General features: G+C 50.4%; 1 protein-coding gene and 1 long non-coding RNA gene across 2 annotated transcripts in view; one reads left to right on the forward strand and one right to left on the reverse strand.

The window, feature by feature from the left end:
* LOC131501614 (basic proline-rich protein-like) overlaps positions 1-14,954 on the forward strand; it is a gene marked incomplete at its 5' end in the record, with an annotated part of 17,545 nt that extends 2,591 nt beyond the window's left edge. Inside the window, 2 exon segments of the mRNA XM_058711913.1 lie at positions 1-346; positions 14,908-14,954. The exon segment at positions 1-346 is cut by the window's left edge and continues 989 nt beyond it. Coding sequence (XP_058567896.1) covers positions 1-346; positions 14,908-14,954 — 393 coding nt within the window.
* Positions 14,955-20,560: 5,606 nt separating this feature from the next.
* Positions 20,561-22,010, reverse strand: LOC131501291 (uncharacterized). Its single transcript, XR_009256740.1, has 2 exons — positions 21,942-22,010; positions 20,561-21,117 (listed from the first exon to the last, which is right to left on the reverse strand). It is a non-coding gene; the product is annotated as an uncharacterized LOC131501291 (long non-coding RNA).
* Positions 22,011-22,622: the final 612 nt, after the last annotated feature.

Below are 22,622 nucleotides of genomic sequence, written 5' to 3' on the forward strand. Positions count from 1 at the left end.
CCACCATCACCACCACCACCACCACCACCACCACCATCACCACCATCACCACCACCATCACCACCACCATCACCACCATCACCACCACCACCACCATCACCACCATCACCACCACCATCACCACCATCACCACCACCATCACCACCATCACCACCACCATCATCACCACCACCACCACCATCACCACGACTGCCATCATCACCATCATCACCACCACCACCACCATCACCACCATCATCACCACCACCACCACCATCACCACCATCACCACCACCATCACCACCATCACCACCACCACCACCATCACCACCATCACCACCACCATCACCACCATCACCACCACCACCACCACCACCATCACCACGACTGCCATCATCACCATCATCACCACCACCACCACCATCACCACCATCACCACCACCACCACCATCACCACCATCACCACCACTGCCATCATCACCATCACCACCATCATCACCACCATCATCAGCACCATTACTCTTATCGCCATAACTGCCACCATCACCACCACTACCAACACCACCATCATCATCACCATAATCACCACCATTGGCATCACCACCACCATCACCACCATCATCACCACCATCACCACCACTGCCATCATCAACATCATTACCACCATCACAACCATCACCACCATCATCATCACCATCACCACCATCATCACTGTCACCACCATCATCACCACCATCACCATCATCACCACTTCCATCATCACCATAATCTCCACCATTACCATCATTATCACCTCTACTGCCACCATCACAGCCAACACTGCTATCACCCCATCATCACCATCATCACCACTTCCATCATCACCATCATCACCACCATCATTACCATCATTATCACCTCTAACGCCACCATCACAGCCAACACTGCCATCACCCCCATCATCACCATCATCACCACTTCCATCATCTCCATCATCCCTATTATCATCACCACCACCACAGCCCTTAATGCCACTGTCACAATCACCATGATTACTGCTACAATGATACAATCTCAACCTTGATTACTTTTCTGTACCTAGGAGGTGCTACTCCATCCCATCCAGAAACCCAGCATCCTCCTTGGGCCCTCCCACCACTCTTTCTTTTTCCCCACATCTTCACACCTCCCACTGATTCTGCCTCCTGCATGTCTCTTCAAGTTATGTCATTATCTTTCCATATTTACATATATTTTTCTATATATATGTTCTCATAATTTCTCAGTTGCTTTCCTGCAAAACTGGCTTATTTCTATCCGGTGTATTGCTAGAATGTCTTTCTAATATGGAAATATGACTTCTGTGATTATATTTGGTACTCCAACTTGAGTACTATATAAACTATGTTTTTTAAAGAGAGAGAGAGAGAGAGCACAAGTGAGGGAAAGGGGCAGAGGGAAGGAGGGAGGGAGGGAGGGAGAGAGACAGAGAGACAGAGAGAGACAGAGAGAATCTTAAGTAGGATCCATGCTCAGCACAGAGCCCAACATGGGGCTTGATCCCATGACCCTGGGACCATGACCTGAGCTGAAATCAAGAGTCAGATGCCTAACCTACAGAGCCACCCAGGCATCCCTATGTAAACTATTTTTATAAAGAATATTCTATGGACTTCATATGGGCTTAACTATTTTTTATCTTAATGTTGCTCAGCTATTTACAAACAAGACTAGGTATCAATTCGGTCTTCATGTGAATCCGATCCACCATCCATTGTAAGATACGTACTTATTTTTTTTGATGTGTAATTATTTTACGTAGCATGAAGACAGAAAAAGTGCTGTCAGTTGTAATTATAAGAGGCTATAGGTTTTTTTTTTTTTTTTTTTTTAATTTTTTTTTCAACGTTTTTTATTTTATTTTTGGGACAGAGAGAGACAGAGCATGAACGGGGGAGGGGCAGAGAGAGAGGGAGACACAGAATTGGAAACAGGCTCCAGGCTCCGAGCCATCAGCCCAGAGCCTGACGCGGGGCTCGAACTCACGGACCGCGAGATCGTGACCTGGCTGAAGTCGGACGCTTAACCGACCGCGCCACCCAGGCGCCCCAAGAGGCTATAGGTTTTAAGATGCATCCCAATTTCAGAGTCAACATGTGACAAAAATTATGTTTTAGAATCAATGAGAAAAGTTCATAAACAGCTGTAAGACTAACACAAATTAGAAACTATGTACAAATAAAAGTGATAAAATTCAAATTAGTGTTATTTCGTTAATATGATAGATGATGTTGTTTTGTTGAAGCTAATTTGCCACTTACTGAGGATAAATTGCTGTTTTGGCACAGGTTCTTTTGAGTTCCACTGCCTTTATTACTTTGGGTGGTGCGGAGACCCAATCTTCCTACCCTTTTCTCTAGGACCACTTCCCTGTCATAGCAAGCCACCAATTGGCCTTTAACTGCCACAAACACATCATCCGCATATCACCTCTACTTCCTTTCTTTCCCCCTTGTCCTGGGACAATTAAAACATTATTGCTAGACCCCAAAGTGATCCCAGGCAAAAACACCACGTGGCCACTGCAATTCCATGCTGGTTGTCAGGGAGAGGATCCAGAACGTGCTGATGTTTGGTGAACACATCAAAGTTTTAAAAGTTCTTGCTGAGCACTCACATAAACCCCTAAGTATAAATCAGCAGATTCTGGGGGATCCTTTTTTTAAAAAAAAAAAAGTGTATTTATTTATTTATTTATTGATAGAGAGAGAGAGAGAGAGAGAGAGAGAGAGAGAAGGCAGGGAGGGGGAGAGAGAGAGAGAGAGAAGGCAGGGAGGGGGAGAGAGAGAGGGAGAGAGAGAAGGCAGGGAGGGGGAGAGAGAGAGGGAGAGAAGGCAGGGAGGGGGAGAGAGAGAGGGAGAGAGAGAAGGCAGGGAGGGGGAGAGAGAGAGGGAGAGAGAGAAGGCAGGGAGGGGGAGAGAGAGAGGGAGAGAAGGCAGGGAGGGGGAGAGAGAGAGGGAGAGAGAGAAGGCAGGGAGGGGGAGAGAGAGAGGGAGAGAGAATCTTAACCAGGCTCCACACTGTCAGCATGGAGCCTGACGTGGGACTCGATCTCATGAACCATGAGTTCATGACCTGAGCCGAAATCAAGAGTCAGGACACTTAACCGAGTGAGCCACCCAGGTGCCCCTCGGGGATCCTTGAATGACAATTTTAGACGCTGGTCCTCAAGATAAAGTCTCCATTTCTAGAGTGATCTAGCCCTGCCTCATTTCTGGCTCTGTTCTGTGCTTTGCTGCAACCTTAACTAGCTCCTTGCCGGTCCTAGACTCCATGCACTCTGACATTCCCGGGTCTTTGTGTATGCTGTTCCCTTTGGCTGGAAGACCTTTCCTCCCCTTGCCCACACGGAAAGTTGTCCCACATCTTGACGCCCCACTAGTTAGGCATCATTTTACAACTGCTTGCGAGAGCGGACTAGATCTGTCTTGACGATGCTTAGTACAGAGATGGGTACAGATTAGGGACTAAATATATTGAGTAAAGAAGTTTAATTTTTTCCTTTATCACAAAAATTACGTAGGCCTGCCCCCAGACGCCTGCTCCTTCCCCCGCCCTCTGCTTCCTCTGCCATTCCTGTTCTTCCTCTTCAGTCCTCCTTACCCTTTCTTTTCTACCTGCCCCCTCCCAGCCTCCCCCTACCCACCCTCCCTGCCCTTCAGGTTCTCTCTGTCTGTCTCTGTCTCTATCTTGGAGTCCCTCGCGTTGCTATTTTAGCTCAGACATCCCTCTCTTGGCTGGACCCAGCCAGCAGAGCCGGGGGCTCCTCTGAGGGCCGTGGAGTATGCACAGACTGGACCTCCTGGAAGAGAAGAGTAGTCTGGCAAGGTCTTAGAGAGTAGGGGTGAGGGTGGCACTCTGGTGCGCAGGGAGCTCCCTTCCTGGAGAAGAATCCCTGGGCTCCTTCTTAAACGTGCCGAGTCCCTTCGGAGCCCCACACCGGCAGAGTGATGCAGAGAACGTACCTCGCCCCTTTGGGCCTCCATTGCCCGTTGCCGAAAGGGGGCGATAATAACCCGGGGGCAGGACTGCGGGAAAAGACGAAATGAGCAAACGTGTGAAAATGCTGTGTGTGGCACCCGGCCATAGTAGGTGCTCAATAAATGCAGGCTTCCTATCTCTGTTTGTCTACTGCCTTTGAAAACAACAAAAAGCCTTTTTTTTTTTTTTTTTTTCCCCAGTGACAGTGTTAGAGGGGAAAGTGAGAAATCTGGGTCGTAGTCTGTGCTCCAGCATGATGGACTGTGGGCACATCTCATCTCTCTGAACCTCCATTTTCTTATCTGTGATGGAAGGATGGCTAATAATAAGGCTCACGACCTCACAGTTGTCGGGAAAGGACTGAATGGAATGAGCTAGTATTTGAGTGACAGATGATCATGGCACGTGGCCAGCGACACTAACAGCGTTCAGTGGGCACCAGGCGTGGCCATGTAGATCTGGTCTCCCATTTGTTTCCAGGTCACCAGCAAGAACTTTTCCCCTGACTTGGGGCGTCAGTAAGGCAGAGTGCTTTCACTTCTCTGACCGGTGGCTTCGGCGTGCACCTGCATTATCAGCAGGACACTTATAACATTTCTCTCCCGGTTTTTTCCCCCTGCCTCGCCCCCCTGCCCTGACCCTGGATGATCCCTGAACCCCAGAGCATTTCTTGGTTCCGGAGGGAATGTGTCCGCCTCCAATGCAGACACAGCAAGAACAGGAGTCCTGCTGGCCCGCTGCCAGAGTGACTTCCTCATCCCGAGGTGGCCGCTGTTCGTCTAGGTTCTGAGCAGTCTCGTGGATGCCACGACCGGTCTCTGGCTGTGGATCGAGAGAGGATGATGCGATTTCTTTAGTGCTGCATTTGGCCAAGAGTTACATTTATTTGGCCCTCGGGTTATATCTCCATGGCCAATTCACATACACAGTCACTTTCTGGGTATAAGTGGGACCTAGGAGCACTTTAAATATTATTATTATTATTATTTTTTTTTTTTAATTTTTTTTGTTTTCAACGTTTATTTATTTTTGGGACAGAGAGAGACAGAGCATGAATGGGGGAGGGACAGAGAGACAGGGAGACACAGAATCGGAAACAGGCTCCAGGCTCTGAGCCATCAGCCCAGAGCCTGACGCGGGGCTCGAACTCACGGGCCGTGAGATCGTGACCTGGCTGAAGTCGGACGCTCAACCGACTGCGCCACCCAGGCGCCCCTAAATATTATTATTATTATTGTTAGTATTTAAGTAGACTTCACACCCAGCACGGAGCCCAACGCGAGGCTTGAATTCACGACCCCGAGATCAAGACCTGAGCTGAGATCACGAGTCGGACGCCTGGCAGACTGCGGGCAGAGACAGAATCCCAAGCAGGCTCTGTGCTGTAAGGGCAGAGCCCGACGCGGGGCTCAAACGCACAAGCAGTGAGATCACGACCTGAGCCGAGGTCAGGAGTGGGACGCTTGACCAACTGAGCCACCCAGGCGCCCCCAGGAATTGAAATTTTAAAAAAGGAGAGGCAGAAATCCAACGCAAAACTACTAGAGGCTAAAAGGAGGCCGTGTTGCCTTATACGCTTGGGAAGGCGGCTGAACTGTGTTTCTCCAAAATATGTGTCTTGAAGCCCTAATGTCCAGTGCCTCAGAATGTGACTGTATGTGGAGAGAGAGCCTTTAAGGAAGTGAAGTGAAAGAGGCCATCAGGGTGGGCCCTGAGCCGATCTGAGTGGAGTCCTTATGAGAGGAAATTCAGACACAGAGAGACAACGGGGATGGGCACACGGTGAGAAAAGATCACGTGAAGACGCAGCGAGAAGGCGGCCATCTGCAAGCCAAGGAGAGAGGCCTCAGAAGAAACCACACTTGCCAGCGTCTTGATCTGCGACTTCTGGACTCCAGGACTATGAAAAACTAAGTTGCTATTCTTTAGGTCACCCGGTCTGTGTTATTTTATTGTAGCAGTTCTAGCAAACTATTACAGAACATTCTGTAAAATCTGTAATACCCTTTTAAAGTATCCTAAGGGGCACCTGGGTGGCTCAGTCGGTTATGCGTCTGACTCTCGGTTTCAGCTCAGGTCAGGATCTGAGAGTTCTTGGGAAGGAACCCCACTGTGAGATCGAGTCCTGCGCTGGGCTCTGCAGAGAAAGCACAGGGCCTGCTTGGGATTTTCTCTCTCCCTCTCTCTCTGCCCCCTTCTGCTCTCTCGCTCTCCCAAAATAAATAAGCTTAAAAAAATAAAGTATCCTAAAATAACCATTGAGGTAAATTTATGTTGTTTTCATATTTTCACTATTATAAGCAATGTTTCAATGAATAGGAAATTGGATATTTTTTGGGGGGGGCGGGGTAGGCTCTACACCCAATGTGGGGCTGGAGCTCACAACCCCAGGATCAAGAGTCACTTGCTCTACCGACAGAGCCGACCAGGTGCCCCCTCTTAGACATATTTTTCATTAAGTAAGAATAGTTGAGGGGCACCACGTGGCTAATCCAACTCTTGGTCTCAGGGTCCCAAGTTCGAGCCCCACCTTGGGCATGGAGCCTACTTAAAAAAAAAGTTATAATTGGATTAATTTCCTCTGTTGCACTCTGAAGAAATTTGTGTCTGCTCTCAAGGTCAAGCCTAGTGATACACTCACAAATTGTCACTTTGGTGACATTATTTCTATTGTTCTCAAAGAACACAACTTTCTGGTAACTTCAAACTGATTATAATATGATGAAGTGAATTCATTTATTCTAGAACAGTTACATTTCACATTCCCAATGTGAGGATTAGCCCCCGTCCCCTCCACTAGATCTGAGAATTACTCTGGGCTCTTCTTAGAGGGGAGAAGATATTCAGGTTCCCTTGATAAAAATCTGGAGAATATCCTTGTCTCATAAGTATTACACTTTGCTCTGAGGGTGCTGTTTCTTGATTCTGTTCCCCATTCTTGGGGATGCACCACCACAAAGTAGGAAATAAACATGGGTATAAATTTGAGTTAGAGGAGGAGCTGGCAACAATCCCACAGCCAGTGTAGTATATTTAACCCATCGCACTGTGACTCAGGTATTCAGGCTCCATTAGTTTCTGCCACGAGAGAGTCTTTGTAATACCATAATTTAAGATAAATATATATGCTTGGTCCTCACCCCTCTGACACTGAGCTCTTAAAACCCTTAGAATTTCCTAAGTGATCGGAATGATCAAGGTGTCTTTTGTTCGGTTGATGGGTGGCTTGTGGACCACACCTCAGGATGGGAGCTGCTTACTGTGAAAACCAACCACGGGATTACAGGGTTGGAACTTTTTTCCATCCCCTGGCCTCTGGGGAGAGGAAAGTGATGGAGGATGAGTCAATCACCAATAGCCAGTGATTTAATCAATCGTTTTATGCTATGAAGCCTCCATAAAAGCCTAAAAGGACAGGGTTCAGAGAGCATCAGAGCTGGTGAACACGTGGAGATTTGGGGAAAGTGATACCCGAGATACTCTCGGAAGCTCCGAGCCTTTTCCCTGTACTTTGCCCTATGCATCTTTTCCATCTGGCGGTTCCTAAGTTACATCCTTTTGTCATAAACTGGTATCCGGTAAGCAAAAGAAAAAAAAAAAAAGTCGGACACTTAACCGACTGAGCCACCCAGGCACCCCTAAATGTTATTATTACCTCCTGCTTCCCCTGTGACCTAATTTACTGGGTAACTATTTGGATCTAATTATTTAAAAACAATTTTTTTTTTTAACGTTCATTTCCGAGACAGAGAGAGAGCACGAGTGGGGGAAGGGCAGAGAGACAGAGAATCACAGAATCACAGAGACGCAGAAGCCGAAGCAGGCTCCAGGCTCCCAGCGGTCAACACAGAGCCCGACGCGGGGCTCGAACTCACGGACGGAGAGATCATGCCCTGAGCCGAAGTCGGACGCTCCACTGACGGAGCCACCCAGGCGCCCCGATGTGACCTAATTATTAAACGGCAATTATTCCACTCTTCCCAACCTCACAGCTCTTGTGCTATCCATCTTGAAGAAAAGTGCTCGCACCTGTCTTTCTACCAAGCCTCCCTCAGTGTGTGATTACACGTTGTGATTACACAGTGTCGTCTGTTCCTACTCGTGCTATGTTGTAACTGACGGCACTCCCTGCTTTCAGTCGAGGGGGGAATCCACAAGTTTCATATTCTACATGACAGTCCTACTGGACCCCTAACACTGGAGCAGAGAGCACCTTGCATCACTCACGAGGTTTTTAAAAGAGTGTGGTCTAGAGGTAACGTGGAAAGAAGTGGGGGGAGGGGGGCATCTGGGCGGCTCGGTCGGTAGAGCGTCCGGCTTCAGCTCAGGTCATGATCTCAGGGTTCGTGAGTTCGAGCCCCACATTGGGCTCTCTGCTCCCAGCACAGAGCTGCGCCTCAGAGTCTCTGTCTCCCTCTCTCTGCCCCTCCCCCAGCTCACACATGCCCTCTCTCTCTCTCTCTCTCTCTCAAAAATAAATAAACTTAAAATAAAAAGGGAGACAAAAAAAAAAGGAGTACACTTATCAGAAACAGACAGAAACTGTAACAGAGAGAAGTTGTATCTGTGGTGGAAATCAGTTGCATTTGCCTGATAGCTCCTTCGACTCTCGTGGAACCCTAATTTTCTTTTTGGGAACCACTCCTCCCCCACTCTTAGTCCACATGGTTTGGGCAGGGCCGGTCCTATCCTACTTCTGTTCTCAAGGGGTGGGAATCTGACCCAAGTCTGGCCAGATGACTGAAACCCCCTGGCTGAAGTGACTGATTCAAGGATCAGCACAAGACCCAGGTAGGGCCGATGAAAGCCCAACCTGAGATTTTTGCCAGAATCACGGGGAGAGAGGCACCCTCTTTCTGCTGGGAATGTCATCTACAGAGAGAAGAGCCAAGAGATAGAGAGATTCTTGAAGATTTTTTGAGTGCCTTGATCCAACTGTGCCTGAAGCCCAAACTACTGATGATCTTTCAGGAGCCAGAATATACCTATTTTCTCTTTAAGTCAGTTTGAGTTGGCTGTTGATTTTTGGCTATTTGTCAGAATACAGTACAGAGTGTTACATTACACTAGAGACATTACACTCAAAGACAGGCAAACAGGCAGACAGATGATCTCTGATAATTAGGAACTTCTTTCCACCTCTTTGCAGGGCAGAGCCGCCCCACCCCTCCCTGTTGGTTGCTTTGCTTGTGCCTGATGCCTCCAGGGCAGGGAGCCAGTATCAGGCAGGCTGCAAATATTACAAAACGTCTGGGGAAAACGGCATTGTTCCCAATTTATGTTTTTGCTTCCTTTCCCGTCTCTTGCATTTTCGCTTTTATTTAAGGCTGTGTTCAGTGTTGTAATTACTTTTTTAATCGGTAACGTCTGTGTCTGGGGCGTGTGGCTTCCCTGCCGTTGCCGGGGTCTGGCGCTGTAAACAAACATTGGCACTTTCGCTGGGAGGCTCCCGCTGAAATATTGCCCTAAATAAATAAAAGGCAAATTAGATATTGGAAAATAACTTTAAATTACATTTGAATTCTTGGGGAATTACATATTACATCTGCATTCGGGACAGATGAGTTCACCATGAATAATACGTCTGGAATGAGCACCGAGAGAGGAGAGCCATGCTGGGCTTTGGGAGGAGGGGGAACCGAAGCAGGTCTTTCCAAGGATACTGAGGCATAAAACAGAGGAGGCTTCCCGAGGGGCAGTCACGGAAATGGGGAGAGCGGGATGTGTGAGTCCTCAGAAACCTTGGACACGCCTGACGGATCTGCCAGAGAAATGGGGGCTCCCTGGATGGAGAGCCACTAGGTTAACTTAACTAGGTGATTTCCCTGTGGATGCAAGGGGCTGCTGACATTACCGGGTCCCTACGATGTCCCTGTGATGTCCCTACGATGTACGTGGTTGCCAGCTTTGGTGACAGGGGCCTGGGTACCAAGGCTGCTTTTCTCACTAACGCCGCTGACCAGTAGGCAGACTGCGGTCTCCTGACTCGGTTACTGAGGCATTTCAGGGCAGGGAGGGATATATGTCTTAACAGCAAGGGCTTGGCATCAGTCTGACTTGGGTTCAAATCCCTGTTCTGCCACTTCCAACCGGGTGCCTTCGGCCAAGTCACTTACCTCTCCAGGCCTCAGTTTCTTTAGCTGTAAAATGGAGAGCATACCAATAAGCTTGTCTCTAAGAGCTGCTGAAGGATTAAACGTGGCAGTGGATTTTGCTCGCTTAGCATGAAGGGTGCTCACCGAACGGTAACGAAAATAATTCAGTCTTGTTATCTGTACAACCGTCTGGTGTAAGAGGACGTTGAAATCGAGATTCTAATTAGGCACCGAGATAAAATGGATGTGCGCTTTCCCAGTGAGGTGTCCCTGCACCATAGGCGGACTCTTGGAAAGGTGTAGCCCAGCTCCCAACCACCCCACCTGCTTCAGAAGGAGGACAGGCTTGGGCCCTGCGGGCTCAGGGATTGGTGAGCCCGGCCTGGGTGGTTCAGCCACTCGTCCCCCCCCCCCAGAGGATGCCTTCGGTGGGGAACCTGCCCTCTCGCCCCAGTCGCTGTCAACAGCTGAACAAATTCGATGCCCAGGCCACCCTCCAGAACAATAGAAGCAGACTCTTCCGGGGCAGGGCCTGGGCATCAGCAGTTTCTCCTTTTTTCTTCCTTTTCTCTCTCTTCGAACAATGCAGTACCTTTTAGTATATTCAGAGTTGTGCATATACATCACCACCAGTTTTTCCGTTTCCTTCAGACATGACGGGCACACGGCACTGTGTGTTGATGGCATAGAGTGTCATGACGTGGTCGGTGTATACTGTGCAATATCACCCCAATAGCTGTAGTTCACCCCCATCACGTCATCGAGATGCAAAAAAGAAAAGGGGAAAAATGTTTACCACTAGTCATTTAAAGTCACCCCACTTTTGGGGTGCCTGGCTGGCTCGGTCGGGGGTCGGTGTGACCCCTGATCTTGGGGTTGTGAGTTTGAGCCCCACATTGGGTGTAGAGATTACTTAAAAATAAAATCTTTAAGGGGCACCTGGGTGGCTCGGTCGGTTGAGCGTCCCACTTCGGCTCGGGTCATGATCTCGCGGTCCGTGAATCCGAGCCCCACGTCGGGCTCTGTGCTGACGGCTCAGAGCCTGGAGCCTGTTTCGGGTTCTGTGTCTCCCTCTCTCTCTGCTCCTCCCCCGTTCATGCTCTGTCTCTCTCTGTCTTAAAAATAAATAAACGTTAAAAAAAATTAAAAAAACATAAAATCTTTAAAAGAACATAAGTAGGGGCTCGTGGGTGGCTCAGTCAGTTAAGCGTCTGACTCTTGATTTCGGCTCAGGTCATGATCTCATGGTCATGAGATCAAGCCCTGTATGGGGCTCCAGGCTGGGCATGGAACCTGCTTAAGATTCTCTCTCCCTCTCTCTCTGCCCCTCCTCTGCTTGTGCTCCCTCCCTCCCTCTCTAAATAAATACATAAACAAATAAAATCATTTTCATTGCTGTAAAATGTCATGCATCTCTTAGCTGTCACTCCCCAGTGCCCCCCCCCCCATCTTCCCCTGTCCCCCTGCCCCTAGCCACAGGCCACAAAGAATCTACTTTCTCTGTAGATTTGTCTATTCTGGCAATTTCACATAAATGGGATCATCCAGTACGTGGTCCTTTGAGCCTGGCTTCTTTCACTGAGCATCATGTTTACAAGGTCCATAGGATGAATCAGAACTTCATTTTTTCTTTTTTTTTTTTTGGCTGGGTAATATTTTCCTATATGGATATACCCCATTTCATTTATTCGTTGATCAGCTGACGGAAACTTGGGCTGTTTCCGCTATACCCTCAGCAGCATTCCTCTATGAGATTTTGTGGGGACACATGCTTTCCTCTCTCTTGGGGACAGCCCTCAGGTGGCATAGCTGGGTCCCCTGGTGACTCGATGTTGAGCGTTTTGCAGAATGCTTCCCGAAGTGGCCTCCCTGCTCTACATTCCTTCCGGCAGGGTGAGAGGGTCCCTACCTCGTCACATTCTCACCAGCACCTGTTACTGTCTATCTTTTGGATCCTAGCCTTCCTGGTGGGTGTGAGGTTCTCTCTTCCTGTGGTTTTGGTTTGCGTTTCCCTCATGGATAACGCTGTTGAGAATCTTTTCACGGGCTTCCTGGCCATTTGCCTACCTTCTTTGGAGAAATGTCTACTCAGATTGTTGGCCCATTTTAAAATGGGGTTACTCGTGTTTTTATTATTGAGTTGCGAACGTTCTTTATATATTCTAGGTACGGGTCAGACATGGAATTGGTATTCATTTTCTCCCATTCTGCGGGTGGTCTTTTCCCTTTATTTGACAGTGTCCTTGCAAGCACAACATTTTTAATTTTGATGAAGTCCGATTCATCTGTTTTGTTGTTGTTACTGTGATTTTGGTGTCACATCTCAGATCCAGATCCAAGACCGCAAAGATTTCTCTCATGTTTCTTCAAGAAAAATTTTTTTAATGTTTATTTATTTTTGAGAGAGACAGAGTGTGAGCAGGGGAGGGGCAGAGAGAGAGGGAGACACAGAATCCGAAGCAGGCTCCAGGCTCCGAGCTGTCAGCGCAGAGCCTGACGCGGGGCTCGAACTCACGGACCGCGAGATCATGACCTGAGCCGAAGTCGGACGCTCAAGCGACTGAGCCACCCAGGTGCAAACCCCCCCCCCCAAATTTTTAAAAAATATTTATGTTTGAGAGACAGAGTACAAGCAGGGGAGGGGCAGAGAGAGAGGGAGACACAGACTATGAAGCAGGCTCCAGGCTCTGAGCTGTCAGCACAGAGCCCGATGCGGGGCTCGAACTCACGAACTCATGACCTGACCTGAAGTCAGACGCTCAACCGACTGAGCCACCCAGTCGCCCCTGTTACATGTGTTTTTTAAAGCTCCCTAGATGGTTCCAATGTGCAGCCAAAATTTCATGATGATGTCAATCAACAGCAAACATGGCTTCAGCGATTTTATGCCAGGTTCTGGCTTATCTCAGTTATTCCTTATCATAATCCCAAGGGCTGCAGGACCCAGGGGCTTTTTATAGGTGAGGAAGCTGGGGTTCCCTTGGCACACAGACAGCAAGTGGGAGAGCTCAGCTCTCGACTCCAGGCCGTGACTCCACAGCCTTGCCTCTTAACGCTCTGCGTTAGGTTCCTCACCTTTCCAAGCACAAGCCTGTCAAATCGCCCGTAAGTCATGGTGCATGCAGTTCCCTTTGCCTGGAACCCTCCCTTCTTCCCCCATCTCCATTTTAGCATTTGCTACCTTTGCTCTTAACTTTTCGATCGTCAGCTTGGTGGCACCTCCTTTCAATGGCTTTCCCTGAGTCTCTTCTTATCACTCTCAGCGGGAATTAAGCTGGCATTCCTGTCCTGGGCTCTCTGTGCTGCTGGGCCTGCTTCTCATACAGCACGTATCCTCTATTACGATCAGCAGCGTGGCCACTTTAAAATACTCATCCCTCTGCGTGAATCGTGGCTGGCTTGCGGAGCAAGTGACAGTCCGTGGCTTCCAAGGCTGAGTCAACCGTGGCCATGCAGCTTCTGCTGGGATCACTACAACAATTGCCCCTGGAGCCCTGAGCCCCCTTGTAGGAAGTCCAGTGACCCTGCGACTGCCCTGCTGGAGAGGCCACATGTTAAGGACTCTGGTTGACAGTCTCAGCTAAGCCCGTTCTTCAACCCTCCCAGCAAGGGGACCAGAGCTGGGAGTGAAGAAGCCAACGTGGAAGTGGATCCTTCTGTCCCCATCATTCGGGTTGTCCCCAACGAGGCCTCAGATATCAGGGAGCAGAGAAGATCCCTCCATCCCTCCATCCACTCTTTCCACATTCCTGACCCACAGAATCCGTCAGCATACTAGCTCTCGTTTTCCGCCTCTGAGTTTCTGAGTGGTAAACTGTGCTGCAGTACACAACCCCAGCAACTGGCTTGTGTATCTGTTTTCTCCCGCTAGAAGATGAACTCTCTGAAGTCAAGGTATTCATCTTTCTATTAATCGTTCCCAGTACACGGCCGACTCAGGATAGGTGCTTTTTTTTTTTTTTTTTTTTTTTTTTTTGACATTTTTATTTATTTATTTATTTTTGAGACAGGGAGAGACAGAGCATGAACAGGGGAGGGTCAGAGAGAGGGAGACACAGAATCCGAAACAGGCTCCAGGCTCTGAGCTGGCAGCACAGGGCCCGACGCGGGGCTCGAACTCACGGGCGGCGAGATCATGACCCGAGCCGAAGTCGGATGCTCAACCGACTGAGCCACCCAGGCGCCCCAGGATAGGTGCTTTTTAAGGGGCGTTGAGCAAACTAACGAAGTTATGTATGGTCCAAATGGTGCTGAGTGGGGCTTTGCTGAGAACCTGTCCCACTAACATGACAGCTGTGCCCCAGACTGGACTGTGGGAATTATACGTGCACACACCTGGAGTCCCAGAACTTTCCTTTCTAGGGATTTATCCTTTAGCTACCCATTTACATGCCAAATGGAGTACACGCAGCGATGCTCATCACAGTGTTGTTTGTAAGAGCAAACGTACCCGTGAAATTATTCATAAAAAGTATTAGCAGGAAGGGGAACCCTGGCTGGGGATGAAGGTGAGTTTTCACTGGATGTTCCGTAACCCTTTTTGAATTTTGAAGCATGTATTCCCTCTTCTAAAATAAATATTAATATATGTGCTGCGCACACAGTTTGACTTGGAACAGAATTAATATTCTTCTTTAAGTAGACTCAATTTTTTAAAATAAATAAATTTCCTGAAAAGGGAAGCTTACTCTGCCACATCCCACAGGGAAAATTGGTATCATTTGCCACAGAGAGGAGATAATCACGAGAATGAGCGTGTTGGGAACAAACACTCTTTCGTAGGCTCAGTGAAACGTCCTGCTTGCGTCTGCAGGCTCTGAGTCCGAGGCCAGCCCTTTACTGATTGATAAAGGAGATTAGCCGTGTCAGAGAGATGCGAGAGGCGTGTTATCACCCAGCTCGGGCCAGATGGTTGGGGTCGCGTGACTCGTTCTGGCCAACGGCCCGCGTGTGGAAGCTTCCAGTGCCCCTTTTGGGTTCTGGCAGTTGGTGGCTGGTATTCCCCTCCCATCTCTCTTTTGCTTGGAGGCCGTGTGCTCTGGAAATCAGAGCTGCAGGGGCGTCCAGACTTGGCATGGGCGAGAAAGGACCGTTTTATGTCAGGGCACTGAGATATCGGGGCTTACTTGTTCTGCGGCATGGCGTAGGCTGTTCTGACTGCTGTAGACTTGGGGAAATGCCAGCTTTGAAGAGCTCTTTATTAGTGTTAGACTACCAGAACCACACCGCCTTCCCAGCTGGGCCCCTGATTTTTTTCTCCTCTGTCTCTCCTCCTCTCTTCCCCGTACATTCCGCTAACCTGCTGCCCCCAATTGCTCACCGTCACTCTTGGCTTTGCTTACAGACTCACGGTCCATTAAGCTTCAAAGAGGCCTCTGCATTATTTTAGTCAGGCTGGTTCCCCAGTGGGAGTCACCTCCCCACACCTCTGATAGGATCTACTTGCGTACGTGCCGGGACAAGAGGCTCACTCCCTCTCCAGGTGGTTCCTTCCCTCACTGGGCAACTCTGTCCACGAGGAGCTTCTTGGGATCCATCAGACAACACTTTCGCCTCTGGCCATTTCTTCTCGCCCCCATCCAGAGTCCCACAGAATGGCTGTCCCTGACCCAGGACAAGCCTTGGAAACCCAAAAGCCCTCAAAATTTCTCTTTTCCAGCCGTTCTCTTCCAGGGCGCAAGGAAGACACATCCTGTGGGGCTCTTGGCCATGTGCCCTGCGGTGGGAATACATCCAAGTCTTGCGTCCAAGACTTTGTCATGGCTTGCCATTTGAGCCCCACTCTCCTGGGTGGAGGGAACTAAATCTCAGTCTGTTTAGAATTCCTTCTTTGTTGTGGGATTGCTTTCAAGTTCTGCATGTGGGGAGGATTAAGGGGTTGGAGAGGGAAACGTATCATCCATGGGGATTCTCTGCAAGTCCTGGAGGGCCGGCCACATGTGCCGCTGTGGCTATATGGGCTCCTAGCCAAAGATGAGGGCTACTTCTTACCACCCCTGTGTGCTGACTTCTGGGTGTGTGGGGATCAGGTGGCCTCTTCATGCTACACTCTGTGAGAAGCCACAGGAAAGCCAGGGAGCCTTTCCAAGGCGTTCCAAGGTCCTTCACCACGTCCCCCTTGCTCTGGGCGCCTGGGACTCATTCTGTGGCTTCTCTCTGTGCTTCTATGTGGAGGGCCCTCCAGACCTTTCTCAGCCCAGAATGCCCCACTGAGCCAGCCTCTCAGACTCTGCCTGGGAACGGGGGTATAAGGTAGGATGCAGCGGGAGGGAGGGACTCAAATCAGAGGGCCGAAAGATGTCTCAGCAGGAAGGAACCAAAGCAGTGAAGGAATGTGGTTTTGCAGAACCCACAGTTCCAGCCCAGGAGATGTCTTGCCTGGTATAGCCCTTATGTGAGCCAGTTTGGGCCAGACTGGAGCTTAGGACCTGTGCAGAAGCCTGCCCTGAATTATCCTGAAGTTCTCTTTAGCCCATTGTAATACTAAGCTCTCCTCCTATGGCCATGTTTCCGCTAGATTTTGCACAAACAATGTATACATTAGCATGTCGACGTGCTGGGCAGGCATGGTTGAACCAAAGTGTTTAAGTCATAGAGTATGTATAAGTTCCTTAATGCATAGGAAAGCTCCCTGCCCCCGCCCCCCAATACACTGAATAAAAGCTTCCTGTACTAATCCCACAGGGAGATATGGTGCTTGGAGACCTATCTCCCTGTCTCCTTACTTGTAACAAGTCATAAAGAGTTCCTTGCTTCCAACGCTTCCTTGGGTTGTGTTCAATTTAATGTACCCCAAGTGGTGAGGCCCTTGGGTCTGGTTACAGTGGCACAGATCTGCCTACTTCCCCCACCTGGGGCTCAGCCAGGACCCCCTTTCTCAGGGACACGGCAACCTCACATTCCCTTTGCTTTCTGTCCAATCCTTCTTCCCCAGTCATGGTGCCCGGGGCAGGGGGTAGGGGCAGGCGGCGTAGGAAGCCCTACTTACCCCGTCCCATTCATCTTCACAAGGACCCCTTTTATAGCAGATGGTGAAACTGAGGTCCAGGGAAAGTGAAGGGTATAGCAGAGCCAGGATTTAAACCCAGATATGTCTGCAATATCCAGGCACTTCTCCAGGAATCACACCTGGGAATGTCAGCGCACTGCTGGAGTTCTGGGGTCCTGAGAGGATGCGCGGGGAGGTTTGAGGCAATAAAGCCACCATCACATCCTTTAAAAGACACTCAAGTGTTCCCTCTGACTTCAGAGGCTTCAGAGCTGGTGTCCTCAGGCCCTCCTTCTAAGTGAACAGACAGCTCGTGCATTAATTCCATAAACATTTGCCGAGTTTCTCCCATGTTCCAGGTGTGGCAGGAGGGGCTGGTGCCACAGCAGTGAACAGAAAAACCTGCCCTGGGGCGCCTGGGTGGCTCAGTCGGTTAAGCATCCGCCTCTTCATCTCCGCTCAGGTCATGATCTCAGGTTTCCTGAGTTCCAGCCCCGCACCCGGCTCTGTGCTGAAGGCACAGAGCCTGCTTGGGATTCTGTCTCAGCGTCTCTCTCTGCCGCTCCCCTGTTGTGCTCTCTCTCTCTCTCAAAATAAATAAATAACCTTAAAAAAAGCCCTGCCCTTGGGAATTAAAGTTTTATAGATGGAAATAGACAAGACCCCCAGGCCAACAAATAAATGAGGGGACTATTTATAAATAAAATTCAGCCTAGTAAATGTGAAGATCCAGTTGACTTTATTAAATGATTGATGAATCAGGAGGCATCCCATCTAGCAAGTGGAGGGGAGCAAGGAAAGCATCATCTAAGCAAGGAATGTCCTCCTAAGGGGGCCGGAAAGGGGCCGCCAGTCTGCCAGTCTTGACCAGGAAATTCCACGTTGACTGGTTAAAGGTTACGTTCCTGGAGGGTCGAAACTGCAGTTAGGTTAGGCAGGTATTAAGTCTTGGTTTGCTCAGAAGGCTAAGTGATGCCATTTAGAGGCTGTGGGTTTTTTTTTTTTTTTTTTTTTTTTTTTTTTAAACAGGTCTCAATTTTGGATCGGTACAAGTCTGCTGAAGGAAATTAATTAGGCTGTGTGATATTATGATATATCATAATCAGATACACACACACACACACACACACACACACACACAACTTGGTCTTTGTCCTCAGTTCCTAGCACAGAGCTCTTAAGACCCTTATAATTTATTGAGTGATGCAGTGCTAGTCCCCCATCCCGTCTTGGTCCCCAGTTCCTAAAGAACTTCTAAGAGCCTTGGAATCTCTGCAGTGATAACAGTTTACTTTTTTGTATGCTGATGAATGGCTGGAGGGAAGACCTGATTCTTCCACAATGGAGGCTGCTTACCTACAAGACCAAGGCCAGACTAGACGGTTGGAAGGTTGAGCCCCACCCCCTGACCTCTCAGGAGAGGGAGGACTGGAGATGGCGTCCAATCACCAATAAATAGCTAATGATTTAATCAACTGTGCCTGTGTAATGGAACCTCCATAAAAACCTGAACAATGGGGTCTGGGGAGCTTCCAGGGGGGTGATCACGTCAAGGTGCCAGGAGGGGGGACAAGCCTGGAGAGGGCTTGGATTCTCCATGCACCTGCCGTACCTCACACTATGTATCTCTTCCATCTGGCTGTTACTGAGTTGTATCCTTTTATAAGAAACCAGGCATCTAGTAAGGAAGCTGTTTTCGGGGGGTTGTGTGAGTCATCCTAGCAAATTCTCAAAACTGAGGAGGGGCCGTGGGAACTCCTGATTTATAGCCCGTCTGCCGGAAGTACAGGAGGCCTGGGACTTGCCCCTGGAGTCTGATGCGGGGAGTCTTGTGGGACGGAGACCTTGATCCGTGGGGTCTGCGCCGACCGCGGGTGGTTAGCGTCAGAGCTGGGCTGAATTGTAGGACACCGGGATGGAGAATTGGTTGTTGGTGGGGAAAAAACTCCACACATCTTGGTGTTCAAAGTGTTTGGAGTGAAAAACAGAGGGTGACAGGTGGTGAGGGAAAGCCTCCCGGAACAGTGACACTTGGGCTGAGACCAGCTGTGTGAAAAATCCAGGCACAGCATCCCGGGCTGGAGAGAACAGCTAGTATGGGGGCATCGAGGAAGCCACAAGCTGGATGTGGCCAGAGGGTGGTGAGTAAGAAAAGGACGGAGGGCCAGGCAGGGGCTAGATCATAGGGGCCTTAGTACCTCAGTTGCTGTCCCGGCAGGAAACAGGAGGCACGCCCAGGGGAACTTGATAAAGGGACTGGTTACAAGGGTCTGGGTGGGGTTGAAGGATATTAACACAAAGGGACAAGCTCCCTGGGATCAGCAGCCGGGGCACCCTGGTGGCCACCCCTAGTCCTGAGGGGGCCATGGAGGAGCAGTTAAGGGAACCCAGGCGTTGTTGTACCTGTAGGAGGTCACCTGCAGCTTTCATCAAGAAGGGGCCTGGTCACCGCCAACCTTTGGCCAAGCAGAGAGGAGGCTGGGGAGTAATGCCCCCACCTCTCTCTGCCCCTGCCCCCTGATTTGCTGGCACCCCCTATTGACCGAATCCCCCAGAAGCCAGAGGGCAAAGGCTGATGTACTCCCTTCAGCTCTGCCTCTGGGGTACCAGACAGGTGTCAAAGATGGGGAGTTATCTCGTGGACAAACAGGAAATACCCAGCACAGCCATGGAAGCGGTGGCAGCCAAGTGCGTATTATTCTGAGTTCATTGCGAAGCCACCAAGGGGTCTGAACTGGGCAATGGCCCAATTTGGAAGTGGGCTGGCCTCTCTGGCTGCTCTCTGGGGAGTGGGTACAGCGGGGAGGCGCAGGGCAGGGAGAGCAGTTTGGAGGCTGTTCTTGTTGTCCAGTGGGTGACGACGGTAGCTGGGACCAGGGAGAGGGCAGTGAGGGCAGACAGAAGAGCGGGACTCAGGTTATACTGGACTTAAACTGGACAGGGATTGCTGGTGGATTGGCTGTGGGGAGGGGTGAGGCCACATGACGAGGGAGCCTGAGGCAGAGAATAACAGACGACTTAGAGCTCAGAAAGCTCAGGTGACACCCTCTGGACTTGTCCCTTTTGCCCACCCTTACCACGTCGTAGGGAAAGGAGACTTGGATGACAGCCTCAGGACAACTCTATGTGGCAGGTGTTTTTAGAACAAGTGAAGAATTCACACGTCAGAGAGGTTAAGATATCTGCCCAAGATCACACAGCAAGCAGGTACAGATGGGGATTTGGACGTGGGTCTGTCTGATTCACTGAGTACCCTGGGCAGGAAGATTTGATGGGGGTCTCTTGCCTTACGTGTCAGCCACAAACTGGGGCTTGTGCTGCCCAGGGAGATCTGCCCTCGAGACAGGCTGCAAGTACATCACCAACACGGCCAACTGTGGCATGCTGGAATTTGGGCAGAGAAGTGGCCCTGGCAGGAGTTATTGGGGTTTTTAAAATTATTATTATTATTACAGAATTGGGGAACGATGAGGAAAACTAACATCTATAAAGCTCCTTTATTTATTCATTCATCCTTGAGTTAAAAAATCCCTTTCTGGATTCCAGGCTTCTTGCTGGACAGGTCACTTGGATTATCTCATTTTATCCCCCAAACGAACAACCCAGCTGAGGTGAGCTTCGTGCTTCACCCCTGTTTTGCGGGCCTCAGGGAATGACGGCTCAGAGAGGGGAGTGACACATCCACCTCTTCCCTAAAGCACTTCCCACGGAGTCTCAGGCCAGCTGGGTGTCAGACTGTAGGGTGCCGTGGTTCGAAGCGTGGTGCTGAAATCAGGGCACTTTGTTCAAATCCCGGCTCTCCTTTGATAGAGGCGTGACCTCAGTTTCCACATCTGTCAAATGGGTCAGTAACGGTATCTATCTGAAAGGCTGTTGCACGGATTGATGGAGACGAGGAATACAATTGAACAGAATAAGGGCTCAGGGCACCTTGACCATCACTGTGACCTCCGTTCCTGAAACCAGTGTCAATGCTTTGCGGGAGACTCTTCAGCCATCTCTGAGCTGCTTTAGCAGGTACCAGAGCTGTCACACCTGGTCGGGGGGACAGGTGCAGACGTTACACACAAGTCAGAGTGCAACAGGTGCAGTGGCAAAGGGTTCAGATAAGAGCGGTGACAACAGGGTCCCCCGACGCCAGCCCTCTTTAGTGTGTCACCTCATGTCATTTATTCCCCAGCACTTATTAGGGTCCAAAATCAGCTTGTGTGCATTCCTTGGTTGACTTGTCACCTGCCTCCACCACTAAGCACCCTGTCCACCACTGTCCCCTCGCTGTCCAGCAAGCACAGTGCCTGGCCTCAGCAGACACTCAGTAAATACTGACTGAATGCAGGAACGAGTTGTCGGGTGAAATGAAGCCCCACGTGTTAATGTCATGCCTCTGGGCACCAAGGAGGGAGAGAGGAGACAGGTGGGGAGGGGTCGGGTGGGCTCAGCCTCTGAAGCCCCCTGAACCTTGCACACAGCCTGGGTCATCAAGAACGCTGTCAGTGACTGCCCCCTGGGGTCTCTTCAGAGGCTGATTCCCAACACTCCCCCACCAGCTCTGCAGCTATCTGAGGTCAGCTCCCAGGGTTCAAGGGAGAATTGCAGGTGTGGGGGTGGGATGAGGGTCTGGGCAGCTGACTATAGACAAGTGCCCTGGATAACACTCTGGAGGCCTCAGTGTCTTTATCTGTAGGATGGGAACGGTCACAGCATCTCCTGTCAGCAGCATGGCAGAGCCCTTTAGATAGTGAGCTCTCTGGATGGTCCTTCATGACTTAAAACCTGGGCTCTGACACTTCCTGGCTCTGTGCCCTTAACTCCTCTGGGCCTCAGTTTCCTATCTGCCAAGCGGGACGAATATCACCAACCTCATGGCTTCTGGCCGATAAAACAAGCTCCAGGTACGAAAGGTGCCTGGCAAAGAGAAAGCCCTCGGTCAGTATTAGCCACGCCCCTTCAAGGGTCCCGGACCCCCCCCCCGCCCCCCCCCCCCCCGCCACCGCCAGGCCTGGGTGCTGCTCCTCCATGGGACCCTCTCTAAGCGGCGCCTCCAGCCTCCACTTTCCAAGATCTACCAGTGGCCGCTGGGCTGCAGCAAAGAGCTTCCCTCAGTGCTTCAGACGTGCCTCTGAAAAACAGGGAAAAACCTTCTCTGGATTGTTGCCTGCGGCAGACAGTTTAAATTAACTTAAACCGTTTCCTGCTCCCACCCCCATCTCGTTATCCTTTTTCACGGAGGCGAGAAGAGAAAACCTTTGCAGGAGAAGCCACGGGAGACGCTTCTCTCTCTCTTCCCTCCAGCGGATGCCAGACCGGGAGATGCTAAAGTTTGCAGCCGGCGCGCCGCGGCCCCCGGCCGGTTGCTAGGGAACGCGCGGGGCGGGGCAGGGCGGGGCGGGGCGGTGGGGGGGGCGGGGCGGCGCGCGGGCCCGTGCGGCAGTGCCGCGCGCCGCCGCTAGGGTGCAGCAAGGCCCCGCGGATGCCCGGCGCCCGCTCCGGGTCGCGAATGCCGAGCACGTCCGGGCAAGGTGGCGGGAGGCACGAGCCGG

This window comes from Neofelis nebulosa, chromosome 18, assembly GCF_028018385.1.
Source record: "Neofelis nebulosa isolate mNeoNeb1 chromosome 18, mNeoNeb1.pri, whole genome shotgun sequence".
NCBI classification, from domain to species: domain Eukaryota; kingdom Metazoa; phylum Chordata; class Mammalia; order Carnivora; family Felidae; genus Neofelis; species Neofelis nebulosa.